Source organism: Arvicanthis niloticus, chromosome 6 (genome assembly GCF_011762505.2).
Source record: "Arvicanthis niloticus isolate mArvNil1 chromosome 6, mArvNil1.pat.X, whole genome shotgun sequence".
NCBI classification, from domain to species: Eukaryota; Metazoa; Chordata; class Mammalia; order Rodentia; family Muridae; genus Arvicanthis; species Arvicanthis niloticus.
Window position 1 is genome coordinate 44,501,415 of NC_047663.1, and position 22,412 is coordinate 44,523,826.

The 22,412-nt window shown below is 37.8% G+C and overlaps 1 protein-coding gene across 3 annotated transcripts in view; it reads right to left on the reverse strand.

Annotated features, from left to right (window-relative positions):
- Ssh2 (slingshot protein phosphatase 2) overlaps positions 1-22,412 on the reverse strand; it is a 258,061-nt gene that overhangs the window by 128,716 nt on the left and 106,933 nt on the right. For all 3 annotated transcript variants that reach the window (XM_034505802.2, XM_076936264.1, XM_076936265.1), the window contains one exon: positions 21,377-21,420. In XM_034505802.2, coding sequence (XP_034361693.1) covers positions 21,377-21,420 — 44 coding nt within the window. The remainder of the gene's footprint in view (positions 1-21,376; positions 21,421-22,412) is intronic.

Below are 22,412 nucleotides of genomic sequence, written 5' to 3' on the forward strand. Positions count from 1 at the left end.
GTGGCTTTGTTGGGAGGAAGTGTGTCATTGTGAGGGTAGGCTTTGAGGTCTCCAATGCTCAAGCAATGTCCAGTGAGACAGTCCCCTTCTGCTGCCTTAGGATCAAGATGTAGAATAGAACTCTTAGCTCCTTCTCCAGCACCATGCTTCCCTGCATGCCACAATACTTTTCACCACGACAATGGACTAAACCTCTGAAACTGTAAGCCAGCCCCAATTAAATGTTTTCTTTTATAAAATTGCTGTGGTCATGTTGTCTCTTTACAGCAATGAAGCCCTAACTAAGACAGTCTTGGAATTGTTGTCAGTTTGTACCTCAGCACTCGATTGCAATAACTTAAAGGTATTAAAAGGGATGATAAAACAGTGAAATGATGGCCAATCAGAGCTACAGTAAATTATAGTAAGTCCCTGTCATCAATCCTCCCCCCAAAATCCAACACAGTGAGATAGCAATTACAAATAAGTAAGTTATTTGTGCAATACTACTTTACTATTTTAAATATTTATTTGTTTACTATTTATACCTTAAGTAGGAACATTTTTGTTTTAGTGGCATCTTAAAGCAACCACATTACTGGGGATTACTTCTTAAATTATTTGATTATAAAGTACTTTACCCTTAAGCAATCTAATTTAATAGTAATTGCATTTTGCAATTAGAATTTTCATAGATAAAGTAACAAACTTAGAGAAAACCAAGGTTGGATGCTGTTACAGCACCTGGCTTTCAAAAAGGCACTGCAGGGTATGATGGCATATGCTTCTAATCCCAGAAATTAAGCAAAATCAAGAAGATCACTGAATCTGAGGTCAGCCTGGTTTACAAGGAGTGTTCTAGGCCAGTCAGAGCTACACTTGTTGACCTTGTCACCAAAAACAAAAACATCCTCCAAAATAAAACAAAAGGAATGCTTTTAATGAAAAGATTCTGTTGGGTTAAAAATAATTTCACCTTCAGAAATGAGAGATATTATTGCCTCAATTTTATAAGATTTATTTTTATTATTTTAAATTATGTATAGGTGTGTGTCTGCATGTGAGTATGTGCACATAAAGTGAAGTGCCTGCAGAAGCAAGAGGCATTGGATCCTCTGGAACTGGAGTTATGAACCGTTGTGGGCCTCTTACTGAGAACCAAACTCTGGCCCACTGGTAGAGTAGTAAGCGATCTTAACTGCTGAGACATTTATCCTCAACACAATTCTTTATATTTTTAAATTTTTAAATGATTTATTTATTTTTATTTCATGTGCATTGGTGTTTTGCTTGCAAGTTTGTCTGTATAATGATGTTGGATCCCCTGGAATTGGAGTTACATACAGTTGTGAGCTGCCATGTGGGTACTGAGAATTGAACCTGGGTCCTCTGGCAGAACCATTTCCCTAGCCCTCACAATTCTCAACAATAACAATGTTTAAATTAGGAGGTCTCACTATATTGATCAGGTGGTCTCAACTCCTAGGTGGTCTCAACTGCTAGTCTCCTGAGTAATTGGAACTGCAACAATGTGCCAGTGTGCTGAGCCTTAACCAAACTTTTAGAGGAAACTTATTTACCAGTTAAAATTGGTGTAACCATGCCCGAGATAATTTTAAAAACTGAACAAAGATGAAGACATGATGAAATAACTCAAAAATCAAGCCCTTGGTGAAATGTGCTGGCCATGGAAAGACATATTATAGTAAATTTCACACAGAAAGTAGATTTTAGGCCTTGAATGACAACTGAGTGGAAGGTTTAGCTAGCAGTAAATGAACAACAATTAAACAATGTTGTTATCTGCTTATATGTATTTTAGATATCACTAGGACAGAGGTAGATGGCTCAGTAGTCAATCAAATTGTAATAAAAACACAGTTTGCTACAACTTTTGTGTTGAAGCTCTTTATAGTTTAATGTAATTTAAAGTGTCACTTAAGTACACATTTAACACTTAGTTGCTTTTTTTTTTTTTTTCAAATAGAGTTTTACTATGCTGCCCTGGCTAGCCTGAAAATCACTCTGTAAAACTGGCTGGTCTCAAACTCACAGAGATACACCTGTATCTGCCTCTTGAATGCTGTGATCAGTGAAGTGCACCTCACAAAAGTTCTTTTAAGAAGAAACTCCATTTCTTGGGGCGGAGGGAGAGAAGCAAAAGCACACAAGTATTATATTTTGGCTAGAAAATAAGCTTCATTTGTAAACATACAATCCCTACCTAAAGGAAACTTAAGGTCGGAGAGAAAATGGCTTCAGCAGTTAAGAGCACATACTGCTCTTGCAGAGACCCAAGTTTGGTATCCAGTTTACATGAATTTTCCTAAAACTTGTGTGTGTGAACACACACACACACACACACACACACACACACACACACACACACACACACAATTTACTCTGGTTTCTCCTCAGATTGTATAAAGGCACCTGGTTCTTCTGTAGCTCCATCACCACTAAAGTTTTTTATTAATAATGGATTATCTTGGGTGTATTACTGCTTTATTTCTCTGATAAAATACCACAACCAACTTGTTGAAGGAAGGGTTTGGCTTAATAATTGAATTAATAATATTTGGCTTTATTAAGCCAAGTATTCCAGAGAAATAAGAGTCCATCTGTGATGGCAAGCAACAGTAGCAGCAAGCAGCAGACACTGGGGCTGGAACAGAAGCAGAGGGCTCACATCTTGAATGACAATCTGGAAGCAGAGAGAATGACCTGGGGATGGAGAAGGCTTTTAACTCTCAAAGCTGGTCTCTGGTGACATACTTCCTCTAGCAAAGCCACACTTCCTAAACCCACAAAATGGTGTCAATAACTAAGGACTAAGTATTCAAGCCTCTGAACATATGGAGGACACTCTCAAGCAAACCACACTGGGCAACATTGCCAGAATAATAGGTATATACAAATGTTAAACTCTTAACTCCACAAGAATTCAAAATTTAAAAACAGACAAATGGAAACAAAGGTTAGTCCTATTTTTCCTAAAGACCTTCTCCCGCTCTTAATCTAAAGGAAGGACAGCTTTAGACTCACAAACTAAAGCATTAACCACATGTATATATAATACTGCTTATATTTTCTGACATGAGAGAATTTACAAGAAAAAATCCTATAGTAATACAAAGAGACATCTAGAACATAGAATATTTAATTTCTTATATTGAACCTTCAAAAACAGGGCTTTCAAAGATTCTTTCAAATATAAATTTGTATTTGGGTACATATAGGTAAACAAAATTGTATCAAATGAGTGTCAACTCTGTTAGGTAATGTATTATGGTAGAGAATGTATAATTATATATAAAATATAGCTCATAGTAAAGCAGGGGAGAAAGATGAGGCAGATGAAGAAACAGCCCTCCAGATACTATGTTCTCATAAACAGCATAACTCTCACACATTTGTACTTGCAGGATGTGGCTCCCTTTGTCATCATCACCCCAAGGTGCCTGGATAAAACATTGTTCAAGACCCTTATAAGGCATGCCAGGGTTCATGGTGGCATGTGCCTAGGATTGCAGTATTTTGGAGATAGAGACAGGAGTATTATGAGTCAAGAGAAGTTGTTAGAAGATTTATAAACTATGTAAAGATTTGTTTTTGTGGACACGTTGTTATCCTAGTTTTGAAAGAATTCCTTTTATAATTATGAAAAGAAATAATACAGGGCCAGTGAGATACCTAGCAGGTAAAGTACTTGTCACTCAAGGTTAGCAACCTGAGATCCATCCTTGGAACCCACATAAAAGGTGAAAGGAAAGATGGAGTCCACAAAGTTGTCCTCTGACCTCAATATGTACACCATGGTATGTGCACACTCACACCCATATTATATACACAATAATAAAAACTTAAAATTTATTTTTATTATGTTTATGTGTGTGTGTGTATGTGTGTATGTATGTATGTATGTATATGTGTGTTTAAGTGAATGCCATGTATGGGTGCCTGAGGAAGCCAGAAGGAATCAGATCCCTTGGAGCTGGAGTTGTATACATGGTTGTTTGCTAAATGTGGGTGTTGGGAACTGAACTTGGGTCTTCTGAAAGAGTAGTATGCACTCTTAACTGCTGAGCCATCTCTACAGTCCCCATAATGCTTTAAACAAAACAAAACAAAACAAAACAAAACAAAACAAAACAAAACAAAACAAAACAAGTAGCTGGTCATGGTGGCACATGCCTTTAAGTAAGCAGAGACAGGCATGGTCTCTGTGAGTTTCAGTCCAGATCTGATCTATATAGAGTTCTCGAGGATAGCCAGGGCTACATAGAGAGGTCCTGTTTTTTTAAAACAAACAAATGATTAAAAAGGAATGATGTTAGCAACTATTGACTAAAATAAACATAGGTGCTTTGACTTCATGTTTCTCCTTACAGAATATTTTTATTATGTGGTTGAGGCAAGATGCTCAAAGAAGCTTAAAACCTATTTTTCCATATAATCATAGCCAAATAATAATGAACCGAACAGAGACTCTCTTTACCCTTACATAATTTTAATGATAAAACCAACAAGAATATATGACAATAGTGTTGGAAGTGCTGTGAAAGTGAAGCAAAGATCTGACAGTTTTTGAGGTGAGAGTTTTCCCACTGAGAAGCAAGAGCTGTTATAAACACAAGTAGGTTGCAAACACTTATGTGTTTCAAAGAATTTCTAAATTTTCTGACCTTTTGTTTGGTATATCAACTGAATAGCTGTTTTAAGGCCAGGTGAGGTAATCAGGGTTAGTAACAGGTCCTTTCTCTCTCTCTCTCTCTCTCTCTCTCTCTCTCTCTCTCCACATGGCTGCTTAGCTAGAGGAAATTTTTAGTGAAAAATTAACTCTAGAACAGTCTGGCAGTTATGCTTATTTATTACTATGTTCTTCTGCCTCAGGACTATGGAAGAGTAGTGAGTAATAGATCAAGTATATTAATGTTTTCATAACAAATATCTGAGTCATGATCAATTTTTTTTTGAGCAAACCTTTCCAAATGGCATTAAATAGCTGTCATTTTTGGTAATAACCCAGGTTAAAAGGGATTTGACCTACTGATCTAGAAATACGTTTTCATTTCTAATTTAATGCTAGATTTGTATAAAGATTTACTACTTTAGAATCTGAAGTGTCACAATTTGTTTTCTTGCTTTTCCTTAGAAAATGGTCTTAGCATCTTATGAAATAAGAGGTTCAATCATAGCTCAAAGCTACAGAAACTGAGATGTCAATTTATGGAAGTGGAAAATAATTCAGACACATAGTAAAAGTACCATCACCTTACATCCAACTTGATGTTTGGTGCTTATTATTTATTAAAGTTTCCTATATTTATTTTAACCTCATGGAAATTCTATAAGGATAGATGTGCAGATGTTCTCATTTACAAATGAGGACTATGTGCCTTACACAGTTGAGGTCAGATAGAGAACTATAATCTGGTCTTTGGTCATTTGTCTTTCATTTATACTGCTTATGACTGTGTAATGATTGCACCACTGGGCATGCAGATTTTGTGATGACTTCTTTGTATGCATAAAACAACAACACTTGTAGGTTTGGAATTCTATCTAATTAGATAGTGCGTTGGCTAATTTTAGGTCAACTTGAAACAGGCTAGAGTCATCTGAGACGATGGAACTCCAATTGAGAAAATGTTTCCATAAAACTGGTCTGTGGGCAGACCTGTAGAGCGTTTTTAAAGTGACTGATATGAAAGGGTCCAGTCCGCTGTGGGTATGGTCACCCCTAGCCTGGGGTCCCGGGCTCCATAGGGACTGAGCTTGCATGTGTCGTCTCTGCATCAGCCTGTTTTCAGTTTCTCACCCTGTTTGAGTTCCAATCTGAACTTCCTTTAGTGATGGATTATGAGTGTGGAACTGTAAACCAAATAAACGCTTTCCTCCCCAACTTTTTTTCATAGTAGTGTTTCATCATAGCAATGGTAACCCAAATTAAGACAGATAGGAAGGGTAAAAGAGAACTGAATTTTTATGCCCTAAATACTACTACAATGGTGATTTTTAAATAAAGTTTATTCCTTATTATATAGTATAAAAGAAAATATCCATAATTTATATTTTTTTCTTTTTAATTCTAATTTAAAGAGCAGATTTTTTTGGGGGGGGGCCTGGAAGACCTTTTATTTCTTAGAAATCCTGTTTTCTACAGATCTAGTGAAAATATTGTAAGTATTTTGACATTTAAAAAAGACCATTATTCTACAAAGAACACTAACACTCCGCAGCTTAATTTTATTAAGTATTATTTAATTTCACTGTGTAAAAATTCTCCATCAGCTGGTTTACTCATTATCTTTTAAAATAGTTAAATGTGAATGTTAATAAGATGTGAAAACACTGGTAATTAAAAGTTTTTTTTGGATTATAATAAAAGTTTTTCTGAAATGACTAGTTCTTTTGAACATTTAAAAAGCACACATATAAAGGGTATGTGTGTGCATACTTTTTCTTATTCTGTATCCTTTTTCTTATTCTGAAATTTGTTTATCTGTGTGTTCATATTTTGTGGTGTAAGAAAGATCTTGGATATTAGGTGTTTATAAACCAACAAACTTAAGAATAGAGAACAAAAACTTGACCTTACATTGAACTAAGCAGTGCTGAATTAAGTGTTCAGAATAAACCTTTCCTAATAGCCTCTAACTCTTTTATCCAAAGCAAATAACTTATGGTGAACAACCAGAAAAATATATTAACTTTTTAAAGAGCCCTGAGGCTTCTTGATGGAAGGTGGGATTCTTATTCAGGGTTGTGATATCCTTGGTTCTTATTATATGCCACTTTTGAAAATTACCTTTTATTCAAGTAAGGAAATCCTCTTTAGAGAGGGTGACAGAACTATAGAGAGGTAAACATCTATTTCAGCATGATGGTATGAACCTATAGTCATCTGGAGGCTGGAACTAGAATCACTTGACAAAGAGCTCATGACTAGCCAGGACAACATAGTGAGCCCTCAGCTACAAACAAACCTAAAACAAAATACAAAAGTTAATCATCTAATAGTGAATTACATTTTTAAAAAGTTTCCTCTCATTTTTCTTATTTTTAATTATGCGCATGTGTTGTATGTGGGTATGCACACGAGTGCAGGTGCCTGGAGTTGGAGGTAGTTGTGCACCACCTGATAGGGTGCTTGGGAACTGAACTCTTAACCTCTGAGCCATCTCTCCAGCCCTATATGAATTACCTTTAAAGCTATCAGATATTTAAAAAGCTATCTAGTTTCTGTGCTAGCTAGTTTTGTTGTTTTGTTTTGTCAACTTGACACAAACCAGAGTCATCTGAGAGAAGGGAACCTCAACTGAGAAAAATGCCTGTATAAGACTGGCCTGTAGGCAAGGCTATGGACATTTTCTTGATGTTTGCTGTGGGATGGCCCAGCCCATGTGGGTGGTGCTACCTGTGGGTATGTGGCTCTGGGTTGTATAAGAAAACAAACTGAGCAAGTGAGGAGTAAGACAGTAAGCAGTGTTCCTCCATGCTCTCTGCATCAGTTCCAATCACCAGGTTCCTACCTTGAGTGTTCCCATTTTCCTCCCCAAGGTGATTTTGGTCATGGTATTTTATCACAATGATAGACAGTTTCAACTCATAAATTCATCATTTATCCACCTAAACAATTTAACAATTAAGTACTCTGTGCCTATTAGTTCCAAGCGTTAGTCTGGACCTTAAAAATGAGAATAAAAAGTAGATCAATGTTGACATTCTAGAATAAAAATGAAGCCTTTGCTGAATGAGAGATGTGAATCAATGGACTTTCACTGCTTGTTCTTTCTTCTTCTTCTTCTTCTTCTTCTTCTTCTTCTTCTTCTTCTTCTTCTTCTTCTTCTTCTTCTTCTTCTTCTTCTTTTTTTTTTTTTTTAAGACAACCTCTTGCTAGCCTAGGCTGATCTCTAACTTACAATACTTCTGCCTCAGCCTCCAGATTCGACTACATTCATTGCTACTTTTCACCAAATTATTCTATAGGTCTAGAAAAAGCAATAATTTTAGAGAAACATTAATGGCAAATGCACCAAACCTTTTCATTAGTGAGTTGGACTACCCTGTGAATGTGTCTTTTTCTGGAGACATACAATTGTCAACAAAGATCATGGCCATAAACAGTCAACCAAAAATGGTTTTCCATTTCCACTACTGTGAGAACACTACAGATGTGTTGTACAGACCCCCATGAAAAGCTTAGCTACTGATAAGTTTATTTTCATTTGGTTTGTTTAAAAAACTCTGAGTCCCAGATTGTGGTCTTTCAATCTAGGTAGGATAGGCAGACACTAAAGTAAGAACCTGTGGCCTATAGAGCTGAAGAAATGCATCTGGATTATTACTTGGATGTCTCAGAGAAATGTGTAGGTGATCAGCAGAGCTCTGAGTAGAATCTGGCAGGCATGGCTTTACTTACCTCTTTTATACCCAGTCTTTTTTAGAGGATTAATGCTGATCTTGTAGCTCAATGACAGAGCATTTATCTAGTATGCACAAGGCCCTGGATTTAATCCCCACTACCACAAAACAAACACCCAGATATATAAACAAGAAGCACAAAACATTCTAGACCCAGGACAGCCAGGGTGATGTAGAGACATTTTGTTTCAAAAACAAAAGTCGCGTGGGGGTGGGGGGAGAGACATACTTTACCTATAAAGTATTACTCAAAGAAAATAAGAAGGGCCAGTGAAATGGCTCAGCAAGTAAAGGCACATGCTCCCTGGGACTCACATAATGGAAGGAGAGAAGAGATATCTCTGACCTCTATATGCATAGTGTGCATTCCCTTCCCCCAGGTAAGTAAGTAAATTGAGAAGCAAACAAATGGAAACTTAATAACTTAATGTGTAGTGGGACGAAATAATGAAATGCTTCCTAGAATATTCTACATAGGTAAGGCTAGAAAGAGAATCATACAATCATAATAGAAAATTTGAATTTTGTAGAAAATTTCAATTTCATTAGAAGTGGTTCTGTCCAGTCAGCTACTGGCTAATTTTACTGCTTGACCTGAAGGGTATTCCTGGCCCTTCCCTGAAGTTTATCCCTCTTGCAAGGCATGAGGGGACAGTAGGTAGTAACCATATTATTTCAATTGTTTGAGAATTTTGTTTTTCCCCTTTAAGTAGATAGGATCTCTCAGCCTCGCTGTGCTATTCAGGCTGGCCTTCAACTTCAAGGCTCACATCTTCCTGCTTTAGCCAAGTGCTTGGACTATGGGCACGTACCACTGAACACAGAATCCGTGACTATAAGCTGTTTCCCCTCACCCTGACAACAGCCCTTTCCTCTATCACTATACTGTTGCCTTTCCCCATTGTCCCTGTCTCCACTAGAAAAGAAAACAAAACTAGCATTAAATTTGAGATCATTTGTTCTATTACTCTTCTATTTTTCACTGTGAGCTGATATATGGGATATACAAATGTTTTGCATTGTGAAAAAGAGTCAAGGCCAATTCTGCTTCTGCCTTCTAGCAAAGGAGGAATTTTACTTCATAGCTTTTTACTTTGTAGTATATGATTCCTACAAACAATGGCCCTGATAATAAGACCATCTACTTCATGTAGAAAATGCCAGATGATAAAGAGTAGTGAGTACCTTCTGAAACAAAGTCCTCATTGAAAATTCCTATGCTAAGTAGTTAAGAAAATGCTAAGTAGTTAAGAAAAGAACCTTGAAAATGAACAGTACACCCAGCTGCTGGATAGAGCCTCTCAGAGAGTTGTTATGCTAGGTTTCTGTCTGCAAGCACAACATAGCACCACTAATAGTTGAGACAGATGCAGATACCACAAACAAACATTAGATGGGGGTCAATAGCCCCTATGGAAGAGTTAGGGAAAGGACTGAAGGCCCTCAAGGAGATGGCAACTACACAGAAAAAGCAACAGTGTCAACTAACCTAGACTCCTGGGAGTACCCAGAGACTGAGCCACCAACCAAAGAGCATACATGGGCTGGTCCAAGGCCCAACACCCCCAACCCCCCACCCCCCCACCCGCACATATGTAGCAGAAGGCTGCCATGTCTGGCCTCAGTGGGAGAGAATGTGCCTAACCCTGAAAAGACTTGTGGCACCAGGGTGGAGGAATGCTGGGGGTTGGAGGGGTAGGGGTTGGGAGAAGGGTTACTCACTCAGAGATGATGGGATGGGGGCGGGGGTGGGGAAGGAACTCTTCGAGGAGGGAGCCGCATTTGGGATGTAAATAAATACAAAAAATGTACACTCTGCAGCATCCCAAGTTCTTGAGATGAGGTAGACAGCTCACGATACCTCCTAGTGGCCATACCCAAACACTGCTAAAACTGACAGGAGAAGCCACAACAAGAGATACCACCAGGCTTCAGAAGGCAAGCAGCAACTTCAGTGTCATCAGTCATAGCCAGTTATCAATAACTTAAAAAATCTAATTTTTTAAAAGCATTTCCCCTAAAACTGTTCCTTCCTCTTCCAGTTTCTTTTCTTTTTTATTGGCTATTATATTTACATTTCAGATGTTATCCCCTTACCCCATTCCCCCGTATCCCGCCCAGAAACCCCCTATCTCATCCCCCATCCTCCTGCTTCTATAAGGATGTGCCCTCACCTACCCCCCAACTCCCAATTCTGCACCCTCGAATTTCCCCACACTTGGTGTTCAGCCTTCATGGAACCAAGGATCTCCTCTCACACCTATGCCCGACAAGGCCATCCTCCCCTACATATACAGCTGGAACCATGGGTCTCTCCCTAAGTGCTCCCAGGCTGGTGGTTTAGACCCTGGGAGCTCTGGTTGGTTGGATTATTGCTCTCCTCATGGGGCTGTAAACCCTTTCAGTTCCTTCAGTCTTCACTCTAACTCCTCCATTGGGACCCCTTGATCAGATCAATGGTTAGCTGTGAGCATCTGCCACTGAATATGTCAGACTCTGACAGACCTCTAAGGAGACAGCTATATCAGGCTCTTGTCAGCATGTACTTCCTGACATCCACATCAGCATCTACCTTTGATGACTGCACATGAGATGGATACCCAGGTGGAATGGTCTCCAGACAGAACCTCCTTCAGTTTATGTCCCACACTTTGTCTCCATAGTTGCTCCCTTGAGTATTTTGTTACTCCTGCTAAGAACGACTGAAGCACCCACACTTGGTCTTTCTTCTTCATGAGCTTCATGTGGTCTGTGAGTTGAATCTTGAGTATTTCAAGCTTCTGAGCTAATATCCACTTATCAGTGAGTAAATACCATGAGTGTTCTTTTGTGATTGGGTTACCTCACTCAGGATGATATTTTCTAGTTCCACCCATTTACCTAAGAATTTCTCAAATTCATTGTTTTTAATAGCTGAATAATACTCCATTTTGTAAATGTACCACATTTCTTTGTATCCATTCCTCTGTTGAAGGACATCTGGGTTCTTTCCAGCTTCTGGCTATTAGAAATAAGGCTGCTATGAACATAGTGGAGCATATGTCCTTGTTATATGTTAGAGCATCTTCTGGGTATATGCCCAGAAGTGGTATAGCTGGGTCCTCAGGTAATGCTATGTCCAATTTTCTGAGGAACTGCCAGACTGATTTCCAGAGTGGTTGTACCAGCTTGCAATCCCACCAACAATGGAGGAGTGTTCCTCTTTCTCCACATCCTCACCAGCATCTATCACCTGAGTTTTTGATCTTAGCCATTCTGACTGGTGTGAGGTAGAATCTTAGGGTTGTTTTGATTTGCATTTCCCTGATGACTAAGGATGTTGAACATTTCTTTAGGTGCTTCTTGGCCATTTGAGTTTCCTCAGCTGAGAATTCTTTGTTTAGCTCTGTACCCCATTTTTAAAATAGGGTTATTTGGTTGTCTGGAGTCTAATTTCTTGAGTTCTTTATATATCTTGGATATTAGCCCTCTATCAGATGTAGGATTGGTAAAGATCTTTTCCCAATCTGTTGGTTGCCATTTTGTCCTATTGACAGTGTCCTTTGCCTTACAGAAGCTTTGCAATTTTATGAGGTCCCATTTGTCAATTCTTGATCTTAGAGCATAAGCCATTGGTGTTCTGTTCAGAAACTTTCCCCATGTGCCTAGGTGCTCGAGGTTCTTTCCCACCTTCTCTTCTATTAGTTTCAGTGTATCTGGTTTTATGTGAAGGTCCTTTATCCACTTGGACTTGAGCTTTGTACAAGGGGACAAGAGTGAATCGATTTGCATTCTTCTACATGCTGACCTCCAGTTGAACCAGCACCATTTGCTGAAAATGCTGTCCTTTTTCCACTGGATGGTTTTAGCTCCTTTGTCAAAGATCAAGTGACCATAGGTGTGTGGGTTCATTTCTGGGTCTTCAATTCTATTCCATCGATCTTCCTGCCTGTCTCTGTACCAGTACCATGCAGTTTTTATCACTATTGCTCTGTAGTACAGTTTGAGGTCAGGGATGGTGATTCCCCCAGAAGTTCTTTTATTGTTGAGGATAGTTCTCGATATCCTGGGTTTTTTTGTTATTCCAAATGAATTTGCAAATTGCATTTCTATCTCTATTAAGAATTGATTTGGAATTTTGTTGGGGATTGCATTGAATCTATAGATTGCTTTTGGCAAGATGGCCATTTCTACTAAATTAATCCTGCCAATCCACAAGCATGGGAGATCTTTCCATTTTCTAAGATCTTCTTCGATTTCTTCCTTCAGAGACTTGAAGTTCTTGTCATACAGATCTTTCACTTGCTTGGTTAGATTCACTCCAATTATATATTATTTGTGACTATTGTGAAGGGTGTCATTTCCCTAATTTCTTTCTCAGCCTGTTTATCCTTTGAGTAGAGGAAGGCTACTGATTTGTTTGAGTTGATTTTATATCCAGCCACTTTGCAAAGTTGTTTATCAGGTTTAGGAGTTCTCTGGTGGAAATTTTAGGGTCACTTAAGTATACTATCATATCATCTGCAAATAGTGAAAATTTGACTTCTTCCTTTCCTATTTGTATCCCTTTGACTTCTTTTTGTTGTCTAATTGCTCTGGCTAGGACTTCCAGTACTATATTGAATAGGTAGGGTGAGAGTGGGCAGCCTTGTCTAGTCCCTGATCTTAGTGGGATTGCTTCATGTTTCTTTCCATTTAGAAAACTAATTTTTTAAAAGTTCAAATTCTCTTCTCTCTTATATATATATGTTTTACTTCTAATAAAAGATTTATCTATCCCACCAATCTCTACACCATCTCTTCTGTTAGAAGCACAAAAACTATCTGGTTTTCCTTTGAAAAGTTAACATCATCACTGTTTCCTAATGCAGAAGAGAGGTGGATAAAGCATCTCAAAATTAGGGAGAAGCACCTTTATAACTTTTTTCTAATTAGGAGATTATTTCAAATTAAAAAATTAAAAGATTGGGATTAAACTGCCAGCTCGTATTTATAATGCATTCTCCTTTGTCCTTTCTCTTTTTAAATTTAAATATAATACTCACTCTTTAGAGTAATATATCTTTAACTGGAACCATATGCTGACAAAAATGCATCTATAGTCTCTATAGATGAAAGATGGGCAGTGTTGTGCATTTATTGTCATAATGTTTAAATCCATAGAAAAGTCATGTTTCCCAATGGGCTGGTATTAAATGAAGCTGCATCCCAAAAGTAAAAAGAAAATAAGAAGCAAATACAAGATAAGAAAAGTCTGGTGAAGTACAGAGCAGAGGTCTTAAGGAAAGACTTGGCTCAAATTGAAGGAATTAGTAACACAGCCTCATTGTGATACTATCTTGTGTACAAGGACATGAGGAGGATCTGACTGAAACAAGGTCTTGTGTATATTAGGCAAGCCTGCTGTCATTAGCTAGACCTACATGTTCTAGTTGTCATCAGGCTCTTTCTACCTAAATGTTTCCCTCTGTTTTACTTTTTGGTATATGTTCTCATAGAAACTCTCTTTTTTATGTGTATTATTTATAGAAAAGATATCAACATTCTTACTCATTCAGTAATCATTTACTGAGTGGCAACTGCTCATTGCTGTAGGCACTAAAACAGGTCCTGTTGTCATGCAGCTCTCAGATGAGGACTAACCATTTCCTTAAATTGCTGCAATAGATTCCTGAATAGTTTTTCTTCCATCACTTCATATCTTATGACATTGTCAGACTCTCCCGTGATCTTATTTTGTAATGTTTTATGCACTGAGTTGAGATGGGGACTGAGGAGGTAGCTCATTTGGGAGAGTGCATATCTAGCATGCATGATTTTTTATTTCTAGTCCAGCACTGTATATTCAAGGCACAGTGGTGCATGTGTGTAATCTCAGTTTTTGGGAGGTAGAGGCAGGGGTCCAAAAGTCCAGGACCATCTTCTGCTACCTAGCAAGTATGAAAACAAGATGGTCTACATGAACCCATCAAAACCAACAGAACAAAACATAGAGCACACCTAATAAAACCTGTTCTCAATGAAGTAAGCTTCACTGATTTTTTTTTTTATAGTATAAAATAGAGTTTATTTAGGGCATGGGGAAGGGAGCCAGGAGGGTAGTAGAGGCAGAGAGAGAGAGAGAGAGAGAGAGAGAGAGAGAGAGAGAGAGAGAGAGAGAGAGAGAGAGACTGGCCATGTGGAGAGAGGGGGAAAGGATGGGGGAGGGGCGGGGGGGACAGAGGGGACAGACAGAGAGAAGCTAGAGGCAAGACATCAAGAGATTAAGAGATTAAGAGGTCTGTTTTCCTTTTTGATAAGGTCTTGCTATATAGTCATGGCTGGCCCAGGCCTCAAATTCATAGAAATTTACCTGCCTCTCCTCTGCCTCATGAATGCTGGGATTAAAGGCATACACTACTATATACAGCTTCATTATTTTTTAAAAGGACAATTTCTCTCGCTTTTAAAATGGTATTAATGTAAAGTAGTGACTCAAAGACAATTTCTTTAAGGTTGTCCCTTACTTCATATAATTCTTATCTTGGAACTGTTAAATAGAGGGATATAAGAATTTAACTACAATCAAAATATTTATTTCCTAAATTAATAGTTTTTTTCCTTTATTGTTATTTGACTTTTTAGAAAAGGTGCATATCTTTAATCCCAGCACTTGGGAGGTAGAAGCAGATGGACCTCTGAATTCAAGGCCAATTTGGTCTACAAAGCAAATTCCCAGGGTGCTACATGGAGAAACCCTGTCTTGAAAAAAAATGTGTTTCAAGCCTGGCATGGTACTTCATGCCTCTAATCCCAGTACTCAGGAGCAAGAGACAGGAGGATCTCTGTGAGTTTGAGGTTATTGTGGTCTACATATGGAATTCCAGTACAGCAAGAACTACACAGAGAAACCATGTTTCAAAAGGGGGTGGGGTGGGGCTAGAGAGATAATTTAGCATTTAAGAGCACTGGCTACTTTTCCAGAGGACCAGAATCTGATTCTCAGAATCCACATATTGGCTCACAAACTTAACTCCAGTTCCAAAGCATCTAAGGGCAACAGGCATCCATGTGGTGCACAGATATACATACAGACAAAACACCCATACACATAAAAGAAATAAATAAGATGAAATCTTAAACATAAACTGTCTCGAGCTTGTAAAGGATTATTTTAATAATGTATTATTATTTTTATTTATCTTATAATTTTATTAGGTTGACACACATAAAACAGCTATTTATAGGCTAAGTGGCTGAAAGTTATCACTGTACATAGTTTAGTTTTATAGTTATGTTTCTGGCTATTCTCCAGTCAGAGGACCATTAGTAACAATAAAGAAAAAATGGTACTTATTATCAAGTGGCAAAGAAACCTCCAACTCTATAGCTTATCTTGTTTTAGACAATCACTGATAGAGATGAGTTTGGATTAAAAATGAATCATACTTTTTCTCACTCACATCTAATTTTGATGCTACTTAGATGTTCTTTTATATCCACTAACTAAATTTACAGCACTTTGGTATGCAGAGGCAGGTAGATCTCTGTGAGTTTAAGGCCATACAAACTGAGTTTCAGGTCTATATAGTGAGACTGTCTCACAAAAAAGAGAAAAGAATGAAAAAATATCTATTCAGAAATGGCAGTGCATTCCATTAATCCCAGCATCTGGGAGGCAGAGAAGGTGAATCTATGTGAGTTCCAGAACAATCAGGTCTACATATAAGACCTTGTTAAAAATAAAAGAGTGAGTGAGTTCCTGTGCTGGGAATGCAGGAGTGTGCCACCATACCCAGTTTATGTGATGGGATCAAACTCAAAGCTTTGTGCATACTAGACAAGCACTGTACCAACTGAGTACCAACTGACCCAGATTCCTGGCCTGACTGCAGTGTTTTATAGGCAACTAATTTGTATAATCACATTGAAAGATTACATTTTAACTCATGCCTTTCATAACACATACATTTGGTTGAAATAGATTATTAATGCACCAAAAATAATTTGGGGCTGGAGAGGTGAAGCAGTGGTTAAGAGCACTTGTTCTTGCAAAGGACCAGGATTCAGCTCCCAGCACCCACATGGTGGTTTATAACCACATGTAATTCTAGTTTCAGTTGATCCAATGGCCTCATCTGACTCCATGGGATACCAGCCACACACTTGGTACACCTACACATATGCAGGAAAAAATTCTAAACACATAAAATAAATCTTTTTTTTTGTTGTTGTTTTTGTTCTTTGAGACAGGGCTTCTCTGTGTAGCCTTGGCTGTCTTGGAACTCACTCTGTAGACCCAGCTGGCCTAAACTCACAGAGTTATACCTGCCTCTGCCTCCCAAGTGCTATGATTAAAGATATGTGCCCCACCACCTGGCTGAATAAGATAAATCTTAAAAAATTAAAAATAAAACAAATGGTTTGGGACTGCCTAGCTAGCTAGGGTATTTACTATTTAGTTTCCTTTTCCAACCCACATTTGAGCCCACAGACTGAATAACTGAGGCATGTCAAATGAAAACATTCAATGTTGGTTTATCTTATGGTAATTGATGGTGAATGTCAGAGTCATCTTCAGTAGCCAAAGACACAAAACTTAACCTTTAAAAAGAATAATTAATTATAAGGAAGAAAGTCTCTTTGTTTCTTTACTTTGAGTCAGATGAAGCCTGGCAAGGACTGCTGAATTTTAAATGGGGACTACTAGGTTTGTTTGTTTGTTTGTTTGTTTGTTTGTTTTACATTTCAGATGGCATCCCCTTTCCCCATTTCCCCTCCCTAGAAAACCCCTATCCCATGCCCCCTTTTCCTTTTTGCTTTTATACAATTTTTTAAAAAAAATGTTAATCAAAGGCTTTATAAGTTTGGTAATGCTCAATTAGAAGTGTAACCCAGTACCCAACCTAGATATATAATCTATCTTTGACTGGTGGAGACACGTGAACATCTGCCTCCATGCCCCCGCCTCTTTCTCTCTCTCATCACCTAGCTTCTCCTCTCCTTACTCCTCCTCTTCCTCTCAGTACTTCTACCCCCTTAGCTCCTCCTACATATCACCCTTCCTGTTAGAGTAAAACTTTTCTCTCAAAATACAATTAGAGCATAATTATTCCTAATTGTACCAGTGAGGTACAAGATAGTCCTAATACCCAGTCCATCATTTTGTTGACTAACCAGAACCTCTGTCATCTCTCCTAACTAAAACACTTAGTTTTGAACCTGGCTTTTTTCTTGGCTTTAGAATGAATGTCAGCTGAAAACCATCCACTCAGATCTTTTCTCTCAAAGTAAATAGCCAGGATTGGCTATGAGACTATAAGTCTGCAACCCTGTCAGAAATTCAGAATGACTGAGTTAACTGAAATTATGGGAAGCACTAAGCATAGCTTCTAAAACTTAGCCAATTTATAGAGACCGCTGAACACCTGGAAAGCCCCTATACTACCGAACGTTGGAGCATCAAATCTTCAGCCTTCTGGCCCAGAATCATCTGACAGACCTTAGTGATGCAGAATTATTAAGGGCTGATTACTCTGTCTAGGCAGATATAATCAGTCGACTATTCTGCAAGTGTGTGCTTTTCTGGACAGTAATTTGTCTGTAGATGGAAAGAGGCAATTCTTGCCTAGTGGCTGTCACCACACAACTGGAGTAATAACTCCAAGGATGCTCAATTTCTTCTTAGAATCCACGACAGGAAGCTGTCAGGAGTAGACAGGTCTCTAATAAAAATGAACATTAATATAGAAATATTTGTAACATCAATTCTATGGACTTCCAACATTTTGAAAACCAACTATCCATATAAGGTAACTTGGACTGTTGTCTGTTAACTCCTCTCAGCTATTTCTAAATAAAATATGGAAAACACCCTAACAATAAACTCAAAGCCATGAATTTGCTATAGTCCCTTAACTCATAGGCTAACCGTCCCAAATCAGTTAAAAAAGTTAAAGAAGGACTGGGTCTTAAGCCTGGTATTCCTAAATGTGTTATACAGGCACAATGCCCATGAGAGTATCAATATTCATCTCACTTTTATATCAATAAGAAGCTCATACCAATGAAAACCTTAAATTTGAAATTAAAGTAAATTTTGTACCATTTAAGAAATTATGCCTTCATCTTGATATTAATTATACAGATTTCTACCAATAGGTTATGGCTATGCAGTGAGTCCTAGCTAATCCTCCCTGTTCCAACAAAACCACTACTTTTCCCTAGAAAGACAGACCAATATTAACCACCTCAGTCCCCAAGCCCAGGGAATAGGGGTGCTGACTCTTCCTTAACTTCTTCAAGCTGATTACAGGCGTTGAGATATTAGAAGAGGGGTGGGGGGAAAGAGTAAATTGATAAGCCTCTGACGCTGTGTCTTCAGTGCATCCAGATGGAATTCCAGGACATCAGAGGTTTGGGCAGGTCTGCTCAGTATGCTTGATGAGTAGATACACTAAGGCTGTGTATTCTGCTGCTCTGCGGTCCATGCCCTCCCTAGGGTGCCTCTGGACTCAGTTTCCAGAGGGGAGCAGATCTACTAGGTTCTTCTTTAATTTCATATTTGTGCAAGTGATCTTTTTCATGTAAACTGAAGTTTGTGGTCATATTAACAAATTATTACTAGTAACTTTAAGGCAAGTCATTATGGGTTTTCATGACTTGACAGTTCAGTGATATAAATAAAACATGAAAGTTTTATTGTCTCATAATTATGTAATTCTTTTTTGTTAATAAAAAATTTAAGTTATTTTTTTATTTATTCATTTTATTTATTTATTTATTTATTTATTGTTCTTTAAAATTCTTTTTTTTCTTTTTCTTTTATTGGATATTTTATTCACATTTCAGATGCCTATGTAATTCTTTTGGAAGAAAAAGTATGCCAGTGAATACCAAGACAGTATGTAAAACCTGAGATTAACTCAGAGATACTTAGATTGAATCTATAAGGAAATGTAAGGATGCTTTGGACTCTTTTTTAATTCTAATGAGAGTAGTGTTTACAATGCTTCTGATAAAATGTCTATTCAATCTGTATCTCTTAGCCATATGCAAAATAAGATTTTTTTCTGTCATTATCTTCTCTAAGAAAGTGAGAAATTAAGCCTTATGCCAAAATGCATATGATAGTTACAAGAAAAATGTTGCCAATAACCTGTTATTAAAGAAAAGGAACTACACTTTTATTATAAGTTACAGTATGTAAGCAGTAACAAATACCTATTAAATGTTCTTTCCTTTTCTTTGTTTTAGCATACACTAATTGTACAAGACAATTGATTGCATTTTTATAGTTGATACATGTATATAACATTCTTTGATCATATTCCTTTCTCTTGTCCCTGTTCCACCCTTCTCTCCTATTTTTTCCCTGCCTCAGACACTCTTCCTTCTACTTTAATGCTTTATTTTTAAAATATTTATTTATTTATTTATTTATTTATTTATTTATTTATTATGGATACGCTGTAGCTGTCTTCAAACACACCCGAAGAGGGCATCAGATCCCGTTACAGATGGCTGTGAACCATCATGTAGTTGCTGGGAATTGAACTCAGGACCTCTGGAAGAGCAGTCAGTGCTCTTAACTGCTGAGCCATCTCTCCAGCCTTCAATGATTTATTTTTAAAATCTAGATTCTATATATACAGAACATGAGTCAGTCTTTCTGCATCTAGCGTATTTGGCTTAACACAAAGATTTCTAGTTCATGCATTTTTTCTATATGACATAATTTTATTTTATTTTTTTAAATTATTTATTTAAAGTATGAGTACTATCTGCATGTATACCTGCATGCCAGAAGAGGGCATCAGATCTCTTTATGGATGGATGTGAGCAACCTTGTGGTTTCTGGGAACTGAATTCAGGGCCTCTGGAAGAAGTCAGTGCTCTTAATTGCTGAGCCATTTCACTATCCCCTTACCCTTTATAGCTGGATAAAACTCTCTTTAGCAGGTTAATGTCTCTACAATAAGCATGCTTATTATAGCCATTGTATATATCACTTATGATCTCTCATCATTAGTTGACTTCAGAGGATATAAGTTTGGTTAACACTTAAATGACTAGAACTTTCCAGACAGGGGTTCCCTATGTGGCATAGGCTAGCCTCATACTAGCTATTTACCCAAGAATAACCTTGAGCTTCTGATCACCCTACTTCCTAAGGCTTCAATTATAGGTATAGACTGCCAATGCCTGCTTATGCAGTCAGTGTTAGGGAGTCAAAGCCAGGGTTCTGAGCATGCTAGGCAAGCACTCTATCTCTAGCCCCCAAGAGACCTGGTGAAAGCTGAACTCAAACTAGCCTTCCATATCATTTAAAAACAATCATTTGAAATCTTTCTGATTTCAAATCAGAAATTAGCAACTGGATTCTTAAAGAAGTTCCATGTATTCATTTTAAAAATAGTATTTATCTAGTTTTAAAAATAAAAATTAAATCATTTAAAATTGTGTATGGGTTTTTATCTGCGTGTATGTCTGTGCAACATGTGAATGGCTGGTGGTATCCTCAGAGGCCAGGAGAGGGTGTCAGATCTCCTGGGATTGAGTTAGAGACAGTTGTGAACTATCATGTGGGTGCTGGGAATTGGATCGGGTCCCCTGCAAGAGCAGACAATGATCTTAACCACCGAATCATCATGTGTCACATGTGTATGAGTGTCCACAGAGGACAGAAAAGCCTTAGATACCCTGGAGCTGAAATTACAGCTGGTTGTGAGCTGCCCCATGTGGGTACTAGAATCTGAACTTGGGTCCTCTAGAAGAACAACAAGCACTCTTTTAAGTGCTGAGCTGCTTTCCATCCCTGTTTGTTTGCTTTGAGACAGGGTTTGTTTCAGCAGATTTACAGGTAGGGGACACTATATCGGGCAGCAGCTCCTTTTCTTAGTTTTAATAGAGTATCTTGTAAAACAGAAACATACTAATCCAGCAAGACTAAAAAAGATTTAGAAAAAAACATAACTACATAGATGCCATAAGACAAAATGAACAAACATACCTTCTGGGCTGTGACCGGCATTCCTCCTCCCCACTGTCGGCCTCCTGTAAAAACAGAAAATGAAAAAAATTAAAATGGTTTCCTAACCAATGGAATTTTACTAATAAGCCTTTTAGTCAGGAATAGGTCATTCATATTGATCTGTGTTGAAACTAAATTTTCTTCATAAAAGATTATTTGTACTAAATAAGATTGATAACACTAAAATTTATTTCTGAAAGAAATATCTGCAATAGTTTACAAATAAATTTCACTGAAAAGAAAATGCTATTCATTAAAACAATTACCTTTGGAAACCAATCAAATATGCTCTGTGTTGTTATGCTACTTTAAAATTAGTTCTCATTACCACCAACAAATATCACCAAAATGACCTATGATTCTGATTCACAAAGAACAACCTAAGTAATTACCTACCCTTCCAGGTGCTCACGGAAATCACCAGTGCCATTATGGGTGCCTACTTCCTGAGCATGTACAATTGCCAGGCACTATGTATGACACGTTAAGTATATTTCCTTTTTTTTTTTTTTTTTAACTTTGTTTTGTTTTCTTGAGACAGGGTTTCTCTATGTAGCCCTGGCTGTCCTGGAACTTGCTCTGTAGACCAGGCTAGCCTTGAATTCATAGAAATCTGCCTGCCTCTGCCTCCCAGGTGCTGGAATTAAAGGTGTACTCCACCATGCCTGGTCTTACTAATTTCTTAAAGGGGATGGAGAAGACCAAAGAATCAAGGCATTTCAAATATAAGGCTGGTAAACTCATAGAGAGTGAGGCAGTTTGCATAGGGTCTGCTAGGGTCTGCATCAGATGAGGTCATAGACCTGAAAGGAGATTTAGACACATGCCTCCATCCCTAACATAGAAATGATCTCCAATTGATATCTACTCAGAAATAAAAATTAATTTTCTCCAAGGGAGTCTCACTGAGAAACAAATTACTCTTACTTGTAGGCCTCAGTCTAGCAGTGGATGGCCAACACAGAAACAAACTCAACCACATCTTTGGAGGTTCTATGGATCATAATGTTAAGTC